Source organism: Taeniopygia guttata, chromosome 4, assembly GCF_048771995.1.
Source record: "Taeniopygia guttata chromosome 4, bTaeGut7.mat, whole genome shotgun sequence".
NCBI lineage: Eukaryota > Metazoa > Chordata > Aves > Passeriformes > Estrildidae > Taeniopygia > Taeniopygia guttata.
In genome coordinates, this window is record NC_133028.1 from 23,267,977 (window position 1) to 23,294,196 (window position 26,220).

At 38.9% G+C, this 26,220-nt stretch overlaps 1 protein-coding gene across 11 annotated transcripts in view; it reads right to left on the reverse strand.

Annotated features, from left to right (window-relative positions):
• APBB2 (amyloid beta precursor protein binding family B member 2) overlaps positions 1–26,220 on the reverse strand; it is a 166,876-nt gene that overhangs the window by 94,760 nt on the left and 45,896 nt on the right. For 9 of the 11 annotated variants that reach the window (XM_072928105.1, XM_072928104.1, XM_072928103.1 and 6 more), the window contains 2 exons: positions 16,243–16,330; positions 6,427–6,535 (listed from right to left, as the gene is read on the reverse strand). In XM_072928105.1, coding sequence (XP_072784206.1) covers positions 6,427–6,472 — 46 coding nt within the window. In that variant the 5' untranslated portion in view covers positions 6,473–6,535; positions 16,243–16,330. The remainder of the gene's footprint in view (positions 1–6,426; positions 6,536–16,242; positions 16,331–26,220) is intronic. The other 2 variants (XM_072928111.1, XM_072928110.1) reach the window with 1 other exon arrangement.

Below are 26,220 nucleotides of genomic sequence, written 5' to 3' on the forward strand. Positions count from 1 at the left end.
AAACCTACAAGGTCCAGGACCAGCTTTCCAGCTGTCTGAAACAGCACTGGACCAATCCCAAACTCTTTGATCAGGTGACACAGGCACCAAAAGCAGGAAGGACATAAAGCACAGGTCACAGTTAGAGAAGTAGGTAGAATGTTAACTGAGACCCTGTCAGGTGGAATGGTTATGGCTCCAGCACAGATGCTGTGCTGGGAAAAAAAAATTAAACAGATTATTATCAGTAACCACCTCCTACACTCCTTGTCTGTGGCCCTGCTATTTGCAGCTCACAAACACTCCCTGTTCCTGCTAAGCCCAGAAACAAGGCTGCATACTCCTGAGCACAATCTGCTTCTTCAAGAACAACTAACTGCATGCATATAAATAAAGACATTTCAGTTTTCCTTTTCAAACTAATTTATTTTAAACTTCTGATGGCCTGGAATCATGATTTCACCTGTCACAACTTCATCTGAAGCACATATTACAAATTTATGGCTAGTTATACATTAAACTTTTATCAAACAAGGTTATCCAGAAATGTTTTTATCCTCAGATTACCCAGACTGGTAGCAATAGTTTTGAGCCACCTATTTTTACTGCCTAACAGTTGAGATCTTAGAAAGCATTTGAAAGAGCATTCTACAGCAAAAAATTGTTTTTTCTTTACTGTAAAGTTGTATTTAGTATCAAATTAGGCTCTAAAGATGAAAATTTGAATATTAAAAAAAGTGGAAAATAATCCTTTTGTTTACTCTCTACAACTCTATATGGAAATAAAGAATAAAAGTATGTTTCTATCAAAAGTATCAATATAAAGAACACATCTAATTTCATTAATTCCTAAGTGTTTGCAAATAATTTCAAATTGCTAACAGTATGTTAGTAACCAGCTAGTTAGTAACCAGTTAGTTACACCAATGAATAAAAATAAAAAGCCCAAGACTCAGACACAGAAAAGAACATGAGAATGTCAGCTTTTGCAAAATGAGACTATCAGGGCTCTCAAGGAAAGCAAATTAGGATTTTGCATTGTCTGTGTTTCATGTACATGAAACACATCCTGTATCTCACCTAGGTAAGGTTAGTCTATATGTGCACTTTTAACTACATCTGCTAAATTGCCTGAAAATTGGACTCATGTCCTACCCACATATTCCTTGCCTCCAGTAAAGGAACAGAGCTCAGATACAATAAACCAAAAAAGTTCTCTACATTTCCAGTCTGTTTTTTTCATCAAAGGTTGAACTAAAATAAGGCTCATTATACAAAGACAAACATCTCAGCAAGGCTGAAAATTCCCTGCAAAGCTACGTGTTGTCTTCAACCAAACTTCAACAGGACGAATCAGAAATATTTCTAAACATCCAACAGTTTATAAACCAAGTGTTGTAGTACTGCTTAAGCTGAGAGGATGCCAAGGGATGTCTGAAAGAGCCATACCCTACAGCAACTCACCCAGTATCATTATGGTACTAGAATACAGCAATGACTTGAATCCTGGCCTGATGCAGCGAGTAGAGCTCCCTGAGAAGGCTCTGCCCATAGTGCTCATATATAAAACAAACCACGTGCTTGAAAATGAAATCAAACTATCATGTTTGCTTTATGGTCCCCCATAAACTAAGCAGATCAATCCATAATAAAGTGAAAGGAGAACATAACAGAAAAGCAACTGCACTTACTGGCAGTTATATTAATTACACTGAAGTGTAGCTGAAAGTAGATTCCGTTTCAACAAACTTGGCTGTAGAAGACATTGAACAAGTGGAACAGAACAAACTACCAGTATTACTGGCCTGAACTACAACACGGAATCTTGAGTTCTTGACATGCTAACCAAAATTCTCTGTTCTTCTTTCTATCTACAAACTCACAGATCTCTACAAGGTATCACATACCAAAGGAACTAGAGTTTCTGTGAAAGGGGACAAACACATGACACAAATCTGCTATCATGGTGACTCTCCATGACCATATGCAACCCCAAGTGGAATTACAAGGGAACCTTCAGCACCTAACTCTGACTCCCCCATGAAGAAGAAATTGACCTGTCATGATCCTGAGATAGTGCTACTATTTAATTATGCTAAGAAATAAATGAATAAGTGATGACAGGCATTCAGAACACTACACAGTCACTAAAGAAAGCTTTTCATCTGCAGGCTCTAGTCAGTTCTTATCTGCCAACAAGAGCACATGCTTTAGAGCTTCACCAGGATCATTCAAGAGGAAGGTGAAGTTCTTATGCCAGTCTCCACACAGCTTCCTAGGAAAGGCAGAAACCAGAGAGACTTTAAGGAAGAGAGCAACACATGTCACTGGGTACTTCTGCAATTTCCACTCCATCATTCATCTATATTCCTGTCTTTCCTTCAGCTATTATGTGGAGCTCTTAAAGAAACTTTACAGGAAAGTGTCACCTGCCCAAGCATAATCTGAGCAGTGCTAAAGCTTGAATCTCATTTACACCAAGATGTCTTTGTCTGGAAAGAAAAGGTCAGGAGATACAGGGCAGGATTTTGCAGATACAGAATTTTACTGATGCTTCTACCAAGAGTTGCACAGTGCATACACTCCTCCTCCTAGGGGTTATGTGCCTCTGAGTCAGCACTCTGTTATTCTAGGAGCAGCTGCAAGCCCACAGAGCCACACCATGAGACATTTTTATACCAACTTATCTTGCGCTAATGATAGCAATGCAATTGTCAGCACTGGCTGACAACAAGACTGGAAGTTTGGGGTTCTTTCAGGGGTTTGCTGTTATTAATGTCACCATTCTCACATTTGTTTCTTTATCTCACTGCATTGAAACTAAGATTTTCCAGCAGTTTCACGAAACAACAGCTCCCTTGCAAGCTCAGTGCAATGAAAGGCACAGTTGGGCATGCCTTGGGAAGCTGAATAGACAGAGGCAGAGCAGAAATTTGAGTGCTCCTAAAGGGAAATCAAACCCTAAGTTTATAAAACCAACCCTGCTCTTCTTGCCCTCAAGCACTTTGCATTCTTTATAAGAGCAGCTTTATCGTGAAGCAGATGATCATGAAGAACCAAGACTCAAACTTCTCCCATCTGCAGTCCAGGGGAGTGCCATCTCATGAGGAATATTTCCCTTCATTGTCATCCTTGACTTATGAATGCTTCAGAAAAATGGCATTTCCCTAAAAGAGTTTGTTTGGGATGAAAAAGTCACTATCCACCTGAAGTTTCTGAAATAAAACCTGAGTTAGTTCTAATAATTATATTGCAGAATCACATAAAAAATCATTTCATATGGACCTTAGTCTGAGTCACTAATAGGTCAAAAATCCAGAAATCCACCTCTACCTGCCACAAATCAAGAGGATGACTTTAGGGTGGGACATGTGTCACCACTGTCTTTGGGCAGCGAGGGCTGGTCTTGGAGTTCAAGGGGCAGGCAGGTCCCTTCCTCCCAGTGAAAGCTGATGTGCCACTGCAGGACTGAGCCTTCACCCCTGAGCACTCCAAAGGTCAGCAAGTGCTGAAAACTACCACCCACTTACTTCTGTACTTTTTCACTTCCAATGTCCTCTGAAGAAGTGGCTTTTCATTTTTTTTTTAAATTTAAAGCAGTCTCACAAAAGTCTGCATTTTTCATTTCTGTTATTATTACTATTATTATTGTTGTTGCTGCTGCTGCTGTTTAAGCCCTTTGAGAACATTGAAGGCACTAGAGTCAAACCCATTTTCTTCAAAACACTTGGACAGATTTCAATGTCATGCTAAAGACTACAACTAACTAAAATAAATGAGTTGTTATGCTGTGGACAGGATATGTATGGACAAGCCCTTTAAAAAGGTCTTTGCCAGACATACAAAACTCTGGTGCACAGAAAAAATTTTAGTATGAAATAAATTTTGAGTCTACCTAAACATCCCAAACAGAACCATGTTTTCACAAGAGCTGCTGCAGCCAATGCAAAAAAGTGAAGTTTGTGAGCAAGAATTAGAAAATTATAAATAAAAAAGCTCAGGAGAAATTAATGAAATAAATCTGTTTACAAAACTTAGCTTCTCAGTAGGTGGAGACTGTACATCCATCCTTAGTCTGTATGATTTCACAAGGAAAATACAGAAAAGAAAGAAAACCCAACAAAATAGCACACGAGGGAGTGTTCTGTCAGCACAAGCAGCATTAGACAGTACCAGGGACACGCCTAAGACTGTTTTGCTTGCTGACAATAATCAAGGGAGATCATTGCTCTCTAATTACACTTTTTAAAAGTCTAAACCTGCAGCCACCTGTTAAATTCACAGCTCTCCATTTTACAACTTAAATACCTTGCTGTTTTTTATACCTTCAGCACCTGTATGGGAAATATATTTCCTAGAATTAGTCTTCAAATAAGCCATTTTCTATTTAAACTGACTATAAAATCCTTTGTTATTCTCAAAAGACCACACACTATTCTATCCAATCAACTTATTAAATCCTTCATCAAAACAGTCAATGCCATAAATGGATGAAATGTTACCTTACCACCTAAAAGGCAATACAGCTGCTATATTCCACACAGACCAAATTCTTCCCTTCACAGATTTTTTATATATAGGTATACGTACAGACAGAAGATAAAAGTCAGGGACTAAAGCTTAAGGCAGCACCAAGTCCTTGATGTACAACATCAAGATTGAAACAACTGTAAACATGAAATACCATAACAGAGATAGTGCAATTACTCATTATTTATGCAAAGAATACAAAAGCAAAATCCTGTGTTTTACCAGCACTTCCATCAAGATCTAATCTGTTATCAGAGATTTCATTATGATCCACATTTCCCAAATACTGGGCAATTTCAATACCATTATTGCCAGATGTCCAAAATATGTTATGTTAAGCACCAGGAAGCAGAACAAATCATACAGTAATAAAACCAAAAAACAAAGAAAGTTTCCTGGCTTAGAAATCTTGACAGGTTAAGGAAAGGGGAAACTTAGCTTAACAAAAGCACAAAGCAGTCATGAAGTAGGTGTTTTGATATCTCTGTCCTCAAACTGAGGGAGTTCTGGTGCCTACTGATTCTGACACAAGTTTTGGCCCTGGCAGATGGTGGGAGCCCCAGCCTTTCCCCAGGTAAACAATTCTACTTCTTCATACTTAAAACTTTCAACTAGAGAACAGGAACAGCATTTCAGGCTCTTCTGGTAAGCATCTAATGCCTATTACTCATTCTCTCTAAGCAGGAATGGATTTGATTCTCCACTAGAATATCTTAAATATCTGAGCTTTAAGCCTAGGCATGGGATGTGAATATCATATCTGGCAGTAACACCGAGAGGCCACGTTTGAAAGCTTGTGCCCAGAATTAATGTCTAGTGATTCAAACAGATCAGTCCAACTCAGTGCTCCAGCACCTGACCACCAAAGATCTGCCAAAACTATAACAGCCATTTCCTCCATTTGTAGTACAGACAATATCCCTCAAACACTAATTTGGACACAATAGCTAAACTGGCACTAATGCACCATTTTAACATGTATCCTTATGATATCCATGATTAGTCTGCAGCAGAAAGTAATCATGCTTTACTGCTTCCTAGGGTTTAGCCCTGTGGTTAGGCAAAACCCCAAACGTCAGGCTCTAAATGCAGGATCTTACCATGCAGTGGGATCATGTTCTTTTGCCACAGCAGAAGGAAGAGTGCATACAAAAGTTAACCTACCACAACTTCACCTCAGTAGCCTGAGGGATCAACAGAAAGTGCACAAGAACCAGCAGCAGACTTTTGGAGGTGGGTGCTACCCCACAGCTCTCCAGGGAGGTCACATCAGCTCACTTCCCATGGTCTGCACTGTGGAACCACTGCAGTGTGGCTGCTGATGGAAGGAGTGAGGTGGTAAATTCTAGGAGCTCCCTTTTTGTACTTCTACAGAAGACAAACTTCAGTAAAGGATGATGTAATATATTCCAATAGGATACAATTCAGAGGAAAGAAACAATGTGAATAATATTAAACTCAAGAATATAAATAATCTGACGTGGGGATGTTAGCTGCAGTTGTAAGCAATTGAAGCCACAGTGCACAGTGACATTTTAGATTGAGCTCCAGTAGCTTATTAATTTGAAGGTATCTGGTATTAAAAGCTTGAGATGGATGGGAAGAAGAACAGCAGCTAACCTTAGAACTCTATCATAAATGAAGTTGGAGACCTTGAACGCAAACCACAACACAAACCACAGCACACTGCAGTAGATCTGGTCAAGTCACATGGCAAGCCACTTTTTAAAGTCCTAGAAAGTACCTTTGCAGTTTAAACATAAATCAATATACTTACCATTTGGGTATGCACACAGAAGGGCTGCCATCGATTAGCATAAGTCAGCATTCTTTATAAATACTATTTCAAAATTGATAGGCTTAGCAGCCTTCAAAAGTAATAAAGCAACAAATAAATTAGACTGATTGCATACATACATGAGCTGCTTGGCCGATAGTGAGCCCCTGGGTACCGCCTGCCCATAGTGCCAGTCAGCACATTCCCACACGCTGCCAGCTGCTTCCAGAGTGCAGATCGAAGTCCTTACTGAGGGAGAAGGAAAAAAAAGTGAAGATTTAGTACAACAGCTGTATCTTTTTCATTAAAATGCTAATGATCCCTACAAATTCCAGGATAACTACATCTATAAATTATTCAGTCATGATGTCAGAGGAGATGAACTGTTGTGCTATACATGCAGCACAAATTTATTATTGGTGGTTGGCCTCCATTAATAAGCTCACATAAATTTTGAGACACAAAGAAATCTCAGGTCATACAGTAGCTTCTTTTGGTCCATGACAGAGAAAAACAAACACTGCAAGAAAGAACTTGCTATTGGCTTTTAATAGAGATAGCCAGAAGGTGAGATTTAAAACCAATGTTTGCCTTAAATTTTGTGAAGCAATCATTAAGCAATCATTTACGAACTGTTTACTATAGAAGCAAGACTTATCCTTGCTACACAACACTGACTGCTTTGTTCTATTCTGCTCTATCCAGCAGTGTTTTCACAGGAATGTAGGCTATTAACCCATGTATCAATTTTCTCGCACTATCAAAACCCTAAGCAAACAAAAAATTGCATGGCACATCTTATGGTCAGTTTGGAATAACAAATCCAAAGTCTTAACTGAAGTGCTACTGAACATGTCAAATCACTAGCATGAAATGTTTTAGTCTAAAACCAAGTCCCATTGTTTTTTCCTTTGGTGTAGGATTTTGTACCAAAATATGACTTTCAGTTGCTTTTCAGCTTTACCTTTTTCTTAGTTTACCTGAATAGCCTTCATATTCTCATATGTCTATCAATATATATTGAATGTTAACCACATAATTTGTTAAGATACATTCCCTCTGATTTCATTTACTCCCTTGCTGAAAACACCAGGAAAAGCAGCAAATTCTGAGGACTGCTTTTCCTTATTCATTAAGGATTTTTAATATCTCAGGCTGCAGCTACAAACACAAACTTCTTCTATCCAGGAAATAAAGAGAAATATCAGGACATAGACAAAATAGCACTACACTGAAACTGGAAGATCTTCCCAAATCTTCAGGTATGTCAGTTCCCTTATTGAACACAATGCTAGCTTATTCCTGAATTAGATCAACCCATTATATATACTAGCATCCATGCAATTTTCTAGTGATGTGGTCTGGGAGCCAACACAGCTGAAAACTCCATATACAAACATATTTTCAGTCAGATTAGGCTCCTGAAAATGGCTGATGGTGGTTGCACAAGTATTGGTAGCTAGTGAGAGCAAGCAGAAGAAATAGGACCATTGCAGCCTGAGCTTAAAATGCAACATTGCTATGCAGCCTTTGTAGATTACTTCTGAAATAGACAACTATAAGGCTGCATACCTGATGGGATCTCCACTGCTTTCCAAATCAGTGCTGACAATGCATGTCCTGTTCAACTCCCCTCAACAGGGAAAAGTTCAGTGAAACAATGAGACAGTACTCTCTTGCTGTTAAGGAGAAAAGTGAGTAGTATGCAGTAAAATTAACATTGATTCAAAAATCTTCACATTTCTTTTGCAGGACAATATGGGACAACTCCTTGCCATGGGTCAAACAGACCTTTACAAGTTTTTTTGGTGGCCTACTAGCTCAACCCATTGTAAAGTTGTGCAAGGAACAAACCTGCAGATGGCTGCTTCCCTTTTCCTGGTCCATAGGAATAAAACTAAAAATACATATTTATTAGTTGAAAAAAATTAAGTCTCTCCTCACCCTAAATGGGCCAAACTCATAATTCATAACAAAATGCAACAAAACAGTCCTTAGCTGTGCAAGGACTAGAAAAGAAAATTACTGAGGGGAAAACAGACTGTAACAAGACAGTATTTACCATTCGTTTCCATAGCTTGTGAAAGAGTTTGATCAGTACATATGGAGCTGGATGATTATTCGTTTTTCATAAATGCATTGTTGTCATTCTAAAAGGTACACACTTTCCCAAAGCAATCTCACTAAGTTATATCAAATGTCTATTATATCTAATTATATCAAATGTCTACAGTTGAGATTCCTTCTCTACTAGCACCACAGTATTAAAGGGGGACTTCTGCACCATACCGTAAGAAAAAATCCTAACAGATAAAAATTAAGACTCCCAAACCTTACAATCATGATCTCAAACAGCTGAAATAAAGTACAGTATTGTCTTCCTGAGGTAGTGTGCCCACTCTGGGAGCAAACCACTCTTTGTAGAGGTCAAGACACAAAGGTGTGACCATTTTTAAATATCACATTTAAAAACTCCCTAAATCTCAGTGGAAAAGATAACATAAAGATAGATTCTCATTACAGCAAAGGTTTCAACAGTTACTGCATAAAATGTAAACTTCAAAGATTTACAAGATGGATTAAAGTCAACTATTAAAAGCCAATTAAGAAGTAGGTGTCAGACAGTAAGTGAAGATAAACTGCTCTGCAAAATAATAGTGATATTGGGTTGTATGTACCAGCGAGGACATACCCAGATCACTACAATGAAGATGCTGCTTGGGTTTGGTTTTGGGGTTTTTCTGTGTTGTTGTTTGTAGGTTTTTGCTTAGTTTTATCTTATTTTTCCTTAAGAAAAATCTTTTCTGGTTCAGACTAGCCAAAGCAAGCTCCCCTTTTTTTAAACACATCCACTCACAGAAGAGGTGAACCTTAGGGGAATTTCTGCTCTTCAGCAAGCTCAGGGAACTCTTACAAGAATGTGACCAACCTCATTGGTACCCAAATCCCATAGCTAAATCATCTGAAAACTAGCCCTTATTTTCCATATACATCCATAAGACTGAGAAACAAAATGGAAGGAGTTCTCAAATGTTGCTTTTGAAAAATCCTCATATCATGCATGTACAGGTTTGGATTTATTTTTAACTGTACACAACTTAGATATCCACAGCTCCACATAAATCTGAGTTAAATTTGAATGTACCTGATAAGCTGGATCAAGTCTTCATATTAGTTTTTAGTTGATTCACATTTCTTTTGTAACAAATACGTTTCTGAACAGCTTTCTGTGGTTTTTCTGCTTATTATTATACTGCAAAATTGGTTCAAACTGTTTTATAGTGATTTTCCCATCTTTATAGTTAAATTTAAAACTACATAGACACAATAGACATATAGTCTTATAGCTTCTCTTCAAGAATAAATTTGATCTAGCTCTGCCTGAAGATATTTTTTTTTTGGTCCCTTCCTGGAAATCTTCCCTGATTCCTTTCAGGTGGCCATCCCCATGCTGCAGCAGTTACAGAGAACCATGGAAACAAAACCTGAGCACCAGCACTGCATACCTGCTACCCAGGGAGCACCTGAAAGCCCTTCTCCTCAGGCCAAGTCCCTTTTAGGAGCTGGGTGACAGAGCTACCAGCTACTCATCATTACACATAATGAGGACATACTTCATCTTGGAAAGATGCCATGACTTTCAACTGAGACTGTCATCTTCCTAAGCCATTTTCTTTTCTGAGCTTTTCTTGCAACTCTTCCACATTTCTCAGGTTTTATGATTGCTACATAAAATTTTCATTTTATTTGTATTCATGTTTTGATACTATGAAAAAAAAAAAAAACCAAAAGACAAACTAAATTCTGGTGTCATTGTGACTTGTTTTTTCCAATGAGCGAGTCAAACCAAGAGTTCCATCTATACAGCTGGCACACAGAATCCAGTTTGCTTAAACTAATTCCCTTTTGTTTCAGAAAAAAACAGTTCATAGTCCAATCTCCATACTATTAATGGCCATTAAAGCTATGTTGTATTTCACCCATATTTATTTTCTCATACATGCTGCTGCTTATGATGTCAGCTGACTCCTTGACCTTCCCTGATTCTCTAGAAGCAACATTTGCTATAAATACATTTGTGTTCAAACATAAATATAGGTACATTCATACTGGCTGCCATAATCTCATACAACAGATTGTTACACAGCCTACCCTCACATACCCAAGAAAAAGCATATGAAAAAAGGAGATAACTGCAAATTAGCTACAGAAGTCATCCAAGTGTGACTGACTACATCACTCAACACTTGCAAGGAACTGCTGTACACAGTGTGGGGAAAGAAAAGGTTATTGCATGGTGTTGCTCTGGGGACAACTGAAAGAAATCACTCTGCAGCACTCTCTGTGTTATATTCTGACAAACAATACAATCCTACCTGCCATGTCTTGATTTGAATACCAGGAAATAGGTCTGCTAAGGAATGGGTGAGAGGAATGCTGTGCATTGTTTTAAAAGCACATGTAGCCCATAGGTCCTCTACAAAACAGATCCATTACAGCAAAGAGTTCAGACACTGAAAGAGGCTAATTGAGATGAGGGGGGAAAATTTAAAATCAGTCTGTAAGACTGGTGGATGGCTCATTTTAAGAAATCACAATTCAATATACACACAGATTTTGTGTATGTATTTGCATATATAATGCAAATTTATTGTTTTTCACTTTGCCTGCATTCAAAGTAGTGACTGGCAGCATCACCTGCTAGACAACAGCAGCCAAACACAATTCAAACAAGCAAGCAAAGTGCCAGCCAGGCCATTAGGATGGTGTGCTGCTGATTTCTGGAGACACCTACAGAGACAGCACTTCCATTTTCTGTACTAAGAACAGCTATCAGACATGGATCTCTCATATCAAACTGCCTCTTGGAGAAAGCACAATGCTGTCTACTAGCCACATCTCTTGTATCATTACATGTTTGACCTTTTTGGAGGTCATCAACAGTTCCTAACCATTAGTTTCATCTAGTAAGTACCAACAGTTTTTAAAAATCGGTATTTTCATTTCAGGAAGGTTTTTACCCAAGTCTGCTGTTACCTAAGAGACCTCATTCATTCTTCCAGTTTTGTCTGGCAGTGCTTGCTCACATCAAGGAGGTTCTGCTGTCCCCTCCACCTGCCTTTGCTGAGAGGCAGAACCACCCTGCTTTCCAAACAACTCCCTCCCCCGTCACCTCCGCTTGCTGGCGCAGGATTAAAGTTTTCTGGGAACAGGAAAGACAAGAACAGTCCCGCAGACAAGAGGATGTCCTGCCTGCACCCCAGCCCTGCTGCATTTTCTATGGTTTTATCACACTTGGACCTGACATGCTCAGATATCTGGAAGTCCTGTCCTGCCCAAAAAGTCTGGCAACTCCATCATTTCTCCTTCCAACAAATTCTCAGTACTCAAATTCTTGTTGCATGCAGACATTCTTGCTTGCATTTCTCTGTCCTGTATACTTTCTGGCTGCCTTTGTGCTTCTAATTTCTCCCCTAACAAATTTTGATTTGGATGCTTACCTTCTTAACTGTAATTGAGCAGTCCTTCGTGAGGGCTTTTCCTTTTCTTGGTCACCCTTTCCAGGTACTGTGCAACCCACCTGTTTAGTTGAGGTTCTCATACACCATGTGGGGATGGATGCTATTATTTCCCACTCTGTTCTGGAGGATATCATCACTGTTAATCACTTGAACGAATTTCCTACTGTTTAAGGCTTTATCATACAGTCCCTAACTCATCAAAAGCATGTTTTTCTGAAATTTAGCCTTTCTTCTGCAGCCAGATCACACAGAGCAAGCTGAATTCAAAACATTCATGGTCTTCTGACCATTGCCCCCTGCACAGACAATATATACTTTCTCAGTAAAGCACACATGCTTTTTATATTTATTCTATACTATCTTAAAGCAGATTCTGTTCACCAAACAATAACAAAAAACATCAGGATATTCTGTGCATAACTACATATATATTTTAACACCAACAAAAGCACTGTCTATAGCACTTGCAAGTTTGTTAAAAATACAGTTAACCTCATTCACTCTGCAGCTATCTGAACTGGTATCAGTTAGCAATCTAAATTTTACTTGCTCATTGGTAAGGATTTGTTAAGTTAGAAGTAATGTTGCCCATTAAAGAGAAGAACTGTGGTGCTCTGAGCCTCTGGGTTTGCAGCAGGTTGGGCTGTGTGCCAGAAGGAAGCCTGGCAAGCTAAGGAGCTGTAGGACTGCAAAGGCATTACACAACCAAAGCAGTCATCACTGGTAACACAGATCTCCCTATACAGCCTGAACCAAGAGGGCAATATTTCAGACATATATTCTGAATCTCATTGACACCAAGATCCATGAAAAGTATTTTTCAAATCTGACTGTCTGGTAAAAACAGTATTTCTAAATGAGAAGGTACTTATTTCTTCTGAAGTTAGAGATGCCACTGTGCTCTTGCTTTCTGTGAGAAGCTTTCCAAGCACAGCTAGGTTTTCTGTTGTAGCATTTCACCACTACTCTCCACTTTCATCTTCCTTGTATCTTGTAGGAATCAACACATCATTGCTGTCATCCATCCAAGAATGGATACAAAAATTGGAAGCTGAGACAAAGCAGAACCAGATTCTCCAGAAAAATGCTATAATTTCTGCATTTGCCAGCTCTCTATTAACTGGTGTGAAGAGCTACAACTTCTCTCTCCAAACTGATGTATCTGCTAAACCCCAAAATTTTGTCAACTGTCCAGACAGAAAAACAAAACCCAAATATACCACCTTCTAGATCTTGCTAGTATCCTTCATTAAATACTGAAAAGTAAGAGAATGACTTTGCATTATTACTCAAGACAAAAATTCCCAGTTTATCCATTTTATCCATTTGCATCTTAATGATCTAAACTCCCTGTTCTACCCTTTCAAGAAAGCAGTGAGGACAGCAGAACCCACCTACTGCTTGAAGACTGGGATTTCAAGCCAAAGCTGTTTCTAACTGCCACAGATACTAGAAAGCCCTCCAAAGACAAGAGACAAACAAACCATATTATGCAGGATTTGCAGCTTTACTTAAATGAAAAAGTATTTGAAACCCATGTGTAGCTTGCTGAGATATAGATAACCTTTCTGGATTAAATGACAGAGACAAGCATCTGAATCCTGAATGCACTTTTATCCTAATGTCAGTCACCCAAATCTCTTGCATAAATAGAAGACTAGTATCGAGACATTCTCTTGTTAGGGCTCTTTGGTACTTTCTGCAAAGCTAAGGATGACAGTAATGTAGGATAATGTAAGCATATTCCTGGGTGCCTTCTTCCTTTACAACCTACATTGTATTGACAATTGCCAAAAAGCAGCATAAAGCTGAGATGCAACATGCCATGTTTAGCTGGGGACAGACAATGCAGTAAAAAGGATCCTCAGCACCCCAAAAAATATTATTAACTGATTCACATGTCAACATATGGTTCATTACTTGCAGTTATCACATAAAAGTTCTGCCTTTCTTGATAGGAAAACTTATTCTTAAGAAAAAAAAATTAATAATTAAATACTTAAACATCTGTCAGAATAATCAGAGTAGTTTCATGTTGTTGCTCACACTTCATAATCCTAATGCAGCCATAAATAATCAAATTAAATATTGTACAATTCCATTTAAAAAGCAATTTATTTAATACTTTCTAAAATACTGGTAATTTCTACATCATGGTGTCTTTTTCTATTTTTTGACAAATAAGATGACTATGGGAACAATACCACCTCAAGACAATCAACCAGCTGATTCAATTGTTACTTTTTAGGTCTCTCCACAACACCCTCTTCCCCCACACAAGGCAAGAGCTGAGTCCTTCTTTGCAAGAGCAACTGCTACCAATATAGCAAGAAATTTATTTCTTTTTGAAAATATCATACACTAAGGTAGTGCAAAAGGATGACTCATGTCCTACACTACTCAGTACTACATCTTCTGTTACCAGTGGCAAAAGCAATGATGAACAATGGCAGCACTGGGAGCAGAAGCACAGGCTTTGCCTGCTGCAAGTAGAGAAGCTCCCCCAGGATTTCCTTCTCAACCTATTACTAACAAATTCAAGCACCAGAAAATTGGCCTGATTTTGTGAATAACAAATCTTTCACAAACAAGCAGATATTTTTTCCAGTCCTAATCATTCTATGGTTCTGTGATTTTAAGAGACAATAGCATAACAAGAACTTTGTGATAGCCAGGGCTGATTAATAAGTTGCATGGCAACTCCATGTTTTAGAAGAATACTGTCCCGTTCCCATGTAAACTGAGGGTCTGTCCAGTAGGTATGGAGACAAAACAACAACCTGGGAAGACAAGTTGCATCTTTAGCCCAGCCTCCTATGTATCACAGACTGTGAGTCTGCCTGATTAACAGTCATGAAAACCATGAAGACTAATCCTGAACCCCTCCAGAAGCCCTTAAAAGGTGTCTTTACTGGACTGGCTAAAACATTCCCATCTCACATAACTACATACAAGCACGACACTAGCCCTTGCTGGCTGGAGCCTCATCATTCTCTTTGTACAAAGACTAATTTAAAAAGAAATATGTCACTGGAGTGTAGCTTTATGTAGGGGCAGAAAAACAAAACCATCAAAAAATGCCCAAAATCATAAAGACCTGTGAAATGCTTCTGAGTGAGAAGTAAGAAAATTCTCTAGGAAAAGTAACATGCACCATGGAAAACCATTTGCTAAATCAAGGTCTAGGTACTAGATAAAATCTTCTCTCTGCTATGATAATATCTTCTTTCATAGTTATCTTCTGTCATAGTATCTAGGTACTATGATAATATCTTCTCTCTGCATATTAACTAACCAGCTAAAGAGGAAACCTACAGGGTAAGAGTTTGCAGCTGTGCATCCCACAAGTAAAACAAGAACTTATAGCATGTGTAGGATGTGCTCAGTGGCTGACAAGGCTGGCATACAGCTGAAAGCTCTGCCAGGTCACCTCCATCCATTAGGACTGTACTGAGTAACACCCTCGTAAGGATCACATCAGCAAAAGCCCAAAAGGGTGCTGCTGCATTTCAGAAATTTGGAAGGGCAATACTGATGGAAAAATCTTCCTGCCTCTATCAGCAAACAGAGCAGTCTCTCCACAGGGCTCTGCCAGCACGACTACTTGTATAGCACAGACAAGGAGATATGCTTAGCCCAAGTCATCCAGAAAACAGCACTTTCTTTGTGGGCAGACAGTTCCGGACTTCTCGCCTGCCTGATTTCAGAAGAAGAGAAAACCTGTTGGCATGCCAGGTACTGGAAAATACATCCCCAGCCTGGTAAACTCATGTGAGAAGGAAGGGAAAGCCATGGTATCAGATGCTGCTGGGGAGCATGATAATCTCCATCTGGGAGATTAATTTGGGAGCACCAGGTAATCTCTCCACACACGCAGCCTCAGCTGCAGTCACAAAGCTCTGTGGCTATGGGCCTCCTTCCCACTCCAAGACCCACAGAGAACCATGTGGATATATCACAGGAGACTGCACAGAACACTGATATCCAGCACAGGTGTCTGTATTAACAGATAGCATTGCTGAAACCACAGAGGAACAGCATTACTGTGAAACACCTCTGCTGAGTAAAGCTTTTTCCCACATGAGATGGCAGAGCAAGTTACAGTACAGCTAATCTGTAAAAATGGATACACCAAGAACTCTTGCTGGAGTACTAGGAGAACTAGACTACCACTGTTCATGAATATCATGATAAACAGTGTAAGCACTGCGTAGAAATACAGGTACCTCCAGAGTCTACATAACCTCCCGTTCTATGCAGTAGAAATACATATTCCAGTATGTATTTCTACTGCATAGATACAGGTACCTCCAGTTCTCTTTAACACTGAAGTGCTAAAACTTCAGTGTTTAAATTGTGAGACATGAAAGGTTCAGGAAGAGTGTCCCCACCCTAGAGGATCCAGGATCCACAGACATGGAGCAGGTTACTTACTCTTCCCAGCTCGTTGTGGAAAGCCTGTACAAGAACACCAAGCTCTGAAGCACCAGCACCTCTCAGGTCACTGCAGAAATCAGACAAGCTGCAAAACAAAACCAAAACATATATTTTAATTTATGAAGAGTCAAGAAGGATTAAATAAAACTACTGAGCTTGCAAAGGTGCAGGATACCAGAAGCAGCAGCCAGAGCCTGGGAATCAGAGCAGCACTGACAAATGACTGAGTAACCCAAGCAGCTGCCTTCAGTTTACATCCTTAAAGCCATCCACATTCTACAATGTGCACACAGGTGAACTAAAAGCAGAAGAGAGGATCCATGGATCACAGTGCAGGGATCTTCCCAAACCTGGCAGGTGTCACTATCTGCTGCCAGACCATGGCAGCTCAGGTCTGTAAGAGACACATTGCAAAGCATTTTTAAATTATCTCTCTCCACACTGCAACACAGAGCTGCAGTTTTCCCCTGTACAAACACGGAATATCATGAAGAAAATGAATCCAGATGATAGACACGAGCCCAAGTTATGAAAAAGCAGCAAGAAGTGCTCAGTACACAATAAGTTCATAAAAAATCATGTTTTCAATTATGCTTGTGTTCAGTAGACATCAAGTATATAATTCATTTTTGTAATGTCTGTACACTGCATCACAGTCATTTCACACGTGGCAAGTGGTTACATTAATGCTGTGGCATTTGGTACTGAAAAATATATATGTATTTTTCAGTATCAAATGCCACAAATATACCAAAATATATATAAAACCTCACACAATTAGGTCCTCCTCCCATCAAAAGATGCTCCAGTAGCAGCAATATATCTGTCGGTCAAACTATGTTCTAAGATTCAGGGTGGTGCTTAACTTTCTATTTGTTCCCCCATGTGGAGAAAATAAATATGCAAGACCAAAGACCCAAATCTCATCTGCTGTAGAGCTTATATATTTTTTTTTTCTTTGTTAAAGCAAAAGCCAGGCTAAATCACGCCAAAATATATTCCATTTTAAAGAGAGGCTTATATTTTTCTTTGTTCTAACAGAAATCCAAGAACTGTAAATCTTAGAAAGTGCTGAGACAAAACAGATCATTTAAGAAAGCTAAATACATTCTTGCTAAAAAATATGTTTGTCTTTTGACACTTGGAAATAGAACTTTTTAAAGACAGATTAAAAAGTAATTTTAAAATATAAAGTTTTTTTTTTAAAAAAAGTAAAGAAAATATACTCACTTTATTTTCAATAATAAATTTTACCTAAAAAAAAAAGCCCTTTATGAAGAAAACATTCCAATGCTCATTAAACTAATATTCTAACACAATTTAGCACATTTGTGCACTTCTGTATCACATTATCAGGTTTCAGTATTCAAAAGAGCAGAAAAAAAGGAGGGAGAGAAAGCAAACACATGTGTTGTTAACACCTTCCTACCAGGAAAGCCAAGAAACCAGCATGTTCTTGCTGAGATACATGGATTTATATAAACAAAACTTTCTGAGTCCCCAAACTTCTTCACAGGCTGAGCATACATGCCAGCTTTTCCAAATAATTTTAAAGGATTTATTCCCAACATAATCAAAATTATGCATCTGTCTGTCGTGGCATTGCCATATTTCTAATTAATTGTTTTCATCCTGTATATCAAACTTGTTCTAAACCACGTCTAGAGTAACTGCAACTGAATAAACTCCAAGATTATAAAATAATCTCAAACTCAAAATCTTTTTACTTCTGAAAGGAGACAGTTTTTTGACACAAACTAAGACAAGGTCCAGTTCTGAGATCAGAGGAAAGCCTGAAATACAAAATACGGGTCTCAAAGGTAGGAATGACCAGCCTCTTCAACAAAACAGCAAACAGAAAATGGCAAAACAAAGTTTCATCAACAGATATTTGACCTCTGACCAAACAGGATCTTAACACTGATGGCATAAATTCCTGAAACTGTGCTGCCACACACCCAACATTTTCTATTTCCCAGTTGAGAATCCACCATCCTGAGTATTTTTCCTTTCCTCTAAATGCTGCTGAAAATGTCCAATTCTCCACCCACATTTTCACCACATTGCCTGGCTTGAAAATTGGCAGACTTGAAAATAAAGAGAGGAATCTTTTTTCATCCTGTTTATAAATCTTCATATTTCAAGAAGGGCTCAGACAGCTCAGCCTCCCAGACCTATTCAAGCAGGAATAACTCATTTAGGGCTTTATTAAAAGCAGCAAATTGAAAGGCAATAACATGCAGGCAGCACTGATACCCTTGGTAGAGAAGCAATTAGCAAATGTTTAACGCCCACAGATGACAAAATAGTAAAATAACATTACCATTACTGAAATAAACAACTGGCTGGTTGAGGTAATAATAGGTGCAAGTTAAAAAAGTTAAATTGCCCTTATTTTCTTCTTTTGCAAAAATGGGGTGATAGCTACATATATTTGAAATGGGATTTCTGGGTACTTGGATTTCCATAGGACACAGACCTGCAATCATGTCTTCACCTAGCCTAAGAAAGAAGTGATGTCACAGAAGCCAGTGTGAAACCTGATCTTGAGCACGTTACAGAATTTCAGCTAGAAATAATAAAACCAAACAGACAACATCAGTCAGCATAGAAAAAAATTGGGAATTATTGCTCTTCCTGAGAAGCTAGAGCACAATATACTTTTGTACATGTCTCAAAACAGAGATAGACTTCTATCTGATAGACTCCCCATGGATTTGTAACATTTAAACTCAGGCCAAATCTACTTTCTTGAGGTTAAGCAGGACTTTACCAACCTAGGAATCACTGCAGGTTTTTCCTTCTTCCCCACTGCAGCTTGTGCCTGGTGGCTTCCTGCTAACAGCTAAGAAAGTAGCTGGTTTTACAGCTCTCCTTTCCAATTCCTTGTTATTGGTAAGGAACTTGAAAATTCAGGTTAATACAAAAGAGGCAGGTTTCTAACCACCAAAATTCAGCTGGAGTCATTCAGTACCAAAATGAGTTCTATACTTTGGAAATTCTCCTGAAGTACACACACTAGACAAACAGCAGGTCGCTCAGCAATAGCAGAGTATTTTTCTTTTTGTCCTTAAATAATAAAGTCACCTGCCACCAGCAAGATCTTCAGATGTTTCTGTTGATGCTGAATGAGGAACTCTGATTTAAATCTTAAATCTCACTTACATCTAAAAACTGACATAAAAAATATTTATCAACTCTCCTCCCCTGCCCAATGGGCAACTGCTTCTCAGATGGGCTGCAGAAAAGAGCAGCCAGACTGGACCTGGGGGTGGCATATCTGTCCAGGGAGAGCAGCAGATAGTCTTCCACTTCTTCACATTGATGGCTCATTCTATATGAAAATAAATCTGTCTATTTGAATCAGGGAATACCAATTCTAAGAATTCTATCACTCTGGAGCACTCCTCCTACATTACAGTAATGGCTATATATTGCTATTGGACTGCAAACCTGTTTGTTGGGCAGGGTGAAAGGGTGTAAAAGTCAGTAGGAATCCAGTTGCTCTGGGAAAAATAACTACAGACTTCACAATTCCTGCACTTTTAGACTGAAAGAACAATTATGAACTCATTTGTGAGACTGATGATATTACATACGTACAGAATTCATCATATAGAGCTGAGTGAACTGGTATCAGAACAAAACTTGTGACAGTTTTCATACTGCAGCTTCCTCTGGCCGTGGACAGACATGCAGGCATGCCACATTCACATTATCAGACAGCGAGCTCTGCCTGAAATTGTCCTTTAAACAGGAATCCCAAGATCCATATACCCCTCCATTAAATTTCACCTCTTCCTCCAATTTCTTAATAGAAGAAAGAAGTCATCCAATGTAACATCAATAATTAATAAGTACAGTATGGCCATCTATTTTAGGGATATATTTTTCTCTTTCCTTCTAGAAAGTACTTTAACAGTGTCAAACTTCAGTCCATCAGACAGCCTCCCAGTGAGCCTCATGCAACCACCCCAAGAACCTGGGCAGCTGGGGTTTGTTTCCAAAAGGAGAGAAGAGCTTCAATTTTTATGAGGTTTCTAGGGGTTTTAGTCTGAAAATAGTCTAAAAACAAACAAACCTCAACATAACAGCCTGACAACCATGGGGGACTCACTTAACATAATGATGGCTAATAAAACTCATGGAACATGGGGTGGAGAAGAAGGCTGCTGTCACACCCCAAGAATTCCCCGACACTTTCAGCATCTATCTTTCTCTCCATCCTATCTCCTTTGGCAGTAGTTTTTGCCAAATCCGCAGAAAGAAGCACCAAACACACTAATTCACTTACTGTCCTACAAGGCCAAAAGGAAAATTGCATCACTTAGATGGTTTTACCTTCCAAAATTTTTGAAGGTCAGGAAGAAGCGTTTCTTTCACAACTAGTGGATAAAACACTGAAATGCACATGGCACTGTTTTATTTATGAACCCTGACAAGTCCAGTGAAACTGAAACTGATTTGGTGTTCCACTACTGGCAGGAGGGATCCCTCTCTTCCCCTTCCAGGTTAAAAATCATACTCTGGACACCCTCCTGGAAAGGACAGGTGGAGGCCTCTGGTCCTCCTGGGACATGGGCACGTGTCCTTTGCTCCCCACGATGAAGACTGACCAGGGTTCACTGCAGAGGAGACTGTGAGGAGGGAAAGTCTCAATATTTATGAAGGATACTCAGGTCTCTTCCATTGATTTTAGTGATTCTTTTATTAAAAAATATCCAAAGCAGATACTGAAATGTGGTTTTTGTTCTCCCTTTTAAGGTTTTGATCAGAAGGTGGCACATGTGTGTGGGACTAGAACATTTATGCCACTTTGGCCCAAAACTGTATTTTCATTTTAGCAAATCCTCCTCACCATTGCCTTCAAAACACTTCTGCAGACCTTCATATTGCCAGTGACTGCTCCCAAACACCAGGGTATTACTTCAGTCCTCTGGCTGCATGACTTACTGCTTTTCCCAAGTCTTATTGTTTGCTGAACTGTGTTGCACAGACACCAACTCAGAGGAAAGCAAAGCACTGGGTGACACTGAAGCAGAATTAATCTTCAGCCTTGGAGTGGCTGACATCTCCCAGTGCATAGCACTGACTTCGGCTCACATGGTCCCGTCATATTGCATGCTCCAAAAAGCCCACTTTGAATTGTGTTCTGCCACTATAGTTACATACAAATCATACTACCTCACCATTAAAAGCTTTCATGGAAATACCCTACACTTACAGTCTGAGAGAATTGGTATTTTCACTAGTGAGTAATTCAGCCTCCTAAGGGTAAACCAGACAGCCATGGCAAGGAGCTGCTCCAGAGAGACACGTGCTGCTCTGGTGTGAGGTCTCAGCACACATACATCCAACATGCAAAAGCCATTGGAACAGGGACAGCTTAGAAACATCCAGAACACAGCTCCAGCACTTCAGGGCCCTGCCTGAAGCAGGTTTGCAATGTGCTGAGCATCGTCCCAGCAGCACAACTAAGCCTTGTGTCCCTCTTTCTGTCCCTGAGTCCACTCCTCTCCAGCTTTCAGTATCACTGCAATCATGACTCACAACAAGAACCAGACAATTCCTGCTAATACAGAACTGTCTGAGCAAACACCTGGGCTGAGGCTGACAGTCTCCGGGCTGTTATGCCAAAAGCACAGCACGATCAACACGGGTACGTTATCATCAACAGCAACTCTTCAATCAAGTACCACTGCAGCATGTTTTCCCCCCAGCGGATGGCAATCAAGCCATATTTTCTGTTTCCTCATCTGCCCTGACCCAAATCTTAGAGCTCACAAAAGCCCAATACACAATCTGATGATAGCACTTCAGCAGCGAAACAAGTATGCTTTGAAAACACTTAAGCAGCTGAGTTTAGAAGAATTTTAAAAGCCTTAAAAATGGAAATAAAAACTTGAATCAATATTTGAAAACAAAGCAGTCTGGAATTTCTTTCAAAAAATCTTATTCTTAGCATGAGGGGGTGCAGCACAACTAGCTGAACAATTTTCAAGTATATTTTAGGAGTAACTTTCACACAGGCATCATATTTTGAAGAAGGAATTGAAAGCTAATATATGTGACAGAGACCAAACATGAGGGTTAGAAGCAACTAAAGATGCTCTTCCATAAGCTGCCTAGGGAGAAAAACATCTCCAAGTGATATGACTTCTTAGCAGACACACCATACTTGAGACCAGGTTTTATCTGTCACTTACAGACCTGTGGGTGATGAGTATTCAGGTCACACACACACCTCTTCTGCAGCAACCCACAGCACAACCATCCATGTGATAAACACCCACGGCACAGTAGAAGCTAGAGGCAATGAATAATGCAGGAGATCCAGTCACTCTACCACATCACATACCCATGGGATATGGAGGCAGCACTTCAACTTAAGTCATCCTTCCCCCTCCAGGGCGCAAGCATGCTCTTTAGTAATTCTCTCTCCACCTCAGGTTCTGCATATACATTAACAAGTCAAACCCAGCAAACCAGGACAAGCAGTTACAGAAGAAATAGTGACACAGAAAAGCAATGCACCCTCTCACAAGATCATATTAAAATATTACATCACCTGCTCAGTTAAAGAGCTCCATAAACCAGGGACAGTTTTCCCAAAAAGGTAGTCCTTTGTTGACACTTCCCAAGAGATGTACTTTCTCACCATTAAAACAATAATTTCTCGAAACATTAGCTAAACTAAGATAAATTAAAACAGAGCCACACTCAGCTTTCACTTATAACTATGCCTGAATGAAGACAGGTTATTAAATGTGCACTGCAAAGCTGAAAGAAAATCTGAATTTGCAAGTCACCTCCTTAAAAGAAGGCACAAATTCTCCCAGTAAGTCACATAAGTTATTAATTCCTATTCTGAATACTGTATACCACTATTACCACCGTATACTCCTCTACAACCCTTCTTGATATTCTTCAGTACTTTCCATAGCTTATGCTGCACACAACAAAGTGCTCCATTTAGAGCATCCTTGAGATCCACCACACCAGGGCAAGGCACAGAGATAACAGGTATCATGACACAAGGCACTTGGCAATGCCAGCTTGGCCTCTCTGGCACACTCTGCCTTTCAGTATGCTGCTTAGTCAGCCACTCTGCCAGCACGCCTGGCCTTCACACAGCTATTCCCTTACCTGGGCATCCACTCATACCGAAGATCTAATATGCCCTTGGAAGGGCACATCTCTCTCCCACATCTGTGCTGCTGCATGCTATTTCTTTGACATTATTTTCATATACCAAAGAAAACCTGTATAGGAAAGCTGATGCAGCAAGAAAGCACACTGCATTCATTAATGCCCAGGCAGAGTCTTAGATTGCATGCCTAAAATAACTGCAATAAAAAGAAAAAAGAGACAGAATAAAGGGTCATGTCTATCTCCAGTTTCAGTCATAATCAACTTTAATGATGCTGTTACAAGACCTCAGAATTTCAGCTTCAAAGCTAGCTAAAAGACAATAAAGAATTTCTAACTTCAACAACATGTACTAACAGAAATCATACTGATTCTGCACACCAGGGCAACATATTCAAAACTTTTTTGCCTATATGTGCTCAGTTGTAAAAAAGAATCATCTTATCTTCCTTACAAGCCTCTCTGTCACTCTGGTTTGCTGTGGGACAAAATTTAAAAAAAAAATTTACAGCACTTTTTTGCCCCACACTAGAAGACGTTATGCAAGCCTTTGAAAGGTTTGGAATAGACCATTGCATACATACTTAATAGAACAGGTTTGATAGCTACTTATAATAGTGTTTCTGCCTTAATTCTATCTCCATCACCTCAAATATAACAACTGTTAGGGTTTGGGGGCTTTTGGGTTGGCTTTTTGTTTGTTCTGTTTGTTTTTTTAACAAAACAGGGTCAGATAGTACTTGGAATTATTTCTTGCTCAAAAGAACTAGTGGTTAACAGAAAAAATCTTTAGTTAGCTTTTTCCTTTATTAATCATCGTTGGTGGTGAGCTGATTCACTATCTACAGTTGATCTCTTAAGTAAGTAAAAATATTTTATCAGTTGTTTTTTCACTTAACATTACAGTTCTAGTGCTATGCAGTATTTTCTCAATTCACTACCTCTGATAGGGAGCCCTATTAATAGTGCAATCACCTGATAAAAAGAATGAGATTAATTTTCCAATCATCTTCAAAAAACACTCACATTTTTCCTACTTTCTTAAAAACTCCTATGAGGCTAAAATTTCTTATCTAATATATTTACTTCTACTGGTTTTACTTTTTTTTTTTTTTTAACCAACTTGAGGCTTCTGACAGAAGAGATCCTGCAGTTTCTCCTGAGAAAATAATAATTAACTATTCTAGAAACAACAGGAAAAAATACTTTTTCCAGGGAAGAGAAATTGAGAAGATAGAAGATACAAAATTATCAAGTACAGAAAGGTCCAGAGAACCACTACTCAAAGAAAAAACTCCAAGAACAGCTGTCCCATAACAAGAACCAGAGAAGTAGGTCCTGTATCCTACATTTGCTTCCTGCATGGACCAATGAGTTCCCATTCTTCACAGTACAACTCAAACTACAGAACAGCATTAACTATGCCTCTACCAAGTTATACCAAGTTTTCCTTTACCATCTTACTGGCTTCAAGAGTTTATTCCTCTAAGCTTAACCATATTCTACCATGAAACATGCAAACATACTCTTAATTCATTTGAAAAATCTTTTCCAACAGTTGCAGATGAATCATCAAATCCAAACAACCACATACCCTAAGATGACAATCAGCAATTCTTTTAAAAAAAATATTAAAAAAAAAAGTCATTTCTCAGTAACAACTTCTGCTCATGTTTGATGACACGTCCAAGAGCTACAATGCATGCCCATAAGTCTGATGTAGCATTTACTCATAAAATAAAAAAATACAAATCCAATATTGATTATGAAGCTTTTCCAAAAGACAACCACTTTAAAATAGAAAAGCAACAGTAACACTGCAGAACAATTATTACCTATATTGCTTTGCCCAAAATACGTTCATTTATGTTCTTTCCAAGGTCTCCACTCCTAAGGTTTTAAGACCTAGATTTTTATTAACAACTGTTGTGTTTCTGTCTATTTTTTAAAATAAGCTCATTTACAAAATACATGAGAAGCATCTATGTCTGTATTAAACCAACAAGGTTTTAAATTAATTTCCTCTTGAATTGAAAGGAAATTTTCCTACAGGACATCTCATGCACTTAATTAAGCAGTCAAATGATTTTATATTTATGCATCATGTCAATACTAGAAAGTCAAACCACAGAAATTTAGATTTCACTTCAATATTGCAGTCTTCAGTAAAATAGCCTGTACATTGCTAAATTATTTTCATTAATAGACAGGAATGCCATCTCAGAGCAGACCTGATTTAAGCAGGTGTTACCAGATGCTCCAGAAGGAAGCAATAAAATTCCCTAATAATTCCTAACTAATAATATTGCCTTGCTCTAGCTCACTTAGATCCCTATCATTTCTGTCTATGAATTAAAACCTCTTATTATCTCTCTGTTTTATCTAAGGCCTCAATTCCAGAGAATTACATTGAATTTTTTCTAATTTATGCAGAACCATCCATTTCAGTAAGCAACCAAGGGGAGTCAAGTATAACCACAGTGAGAGGAATCTCATCTCTCAACACTGTGTGTTCAAATTGATTTTAAAACAGAATAAGAAGCAGGGGTTTTTCCCCCTAAAGACTGCCCTGGATGTGTACTGCAGTGCTTTATCCTAGCTTTTCAAGAATGCCAGCTATGTCTAGCATTTTGCCTGGAGGTACTGCAGGAATGTAGGGTCAGCAGCAGCCACAGGTGGTCAAATTTACTCAAAACAGTTAAGTTAATCAGTACAGCAAAAAAATCTAACCCCTTGAAGAAATACAGCAGGACTGGATAGCTTCTAAAATGAGTATTGACAAAGGCTAGAAGCTGGCTTGGACAGGAGAGTTCTGGGCTGTCTATG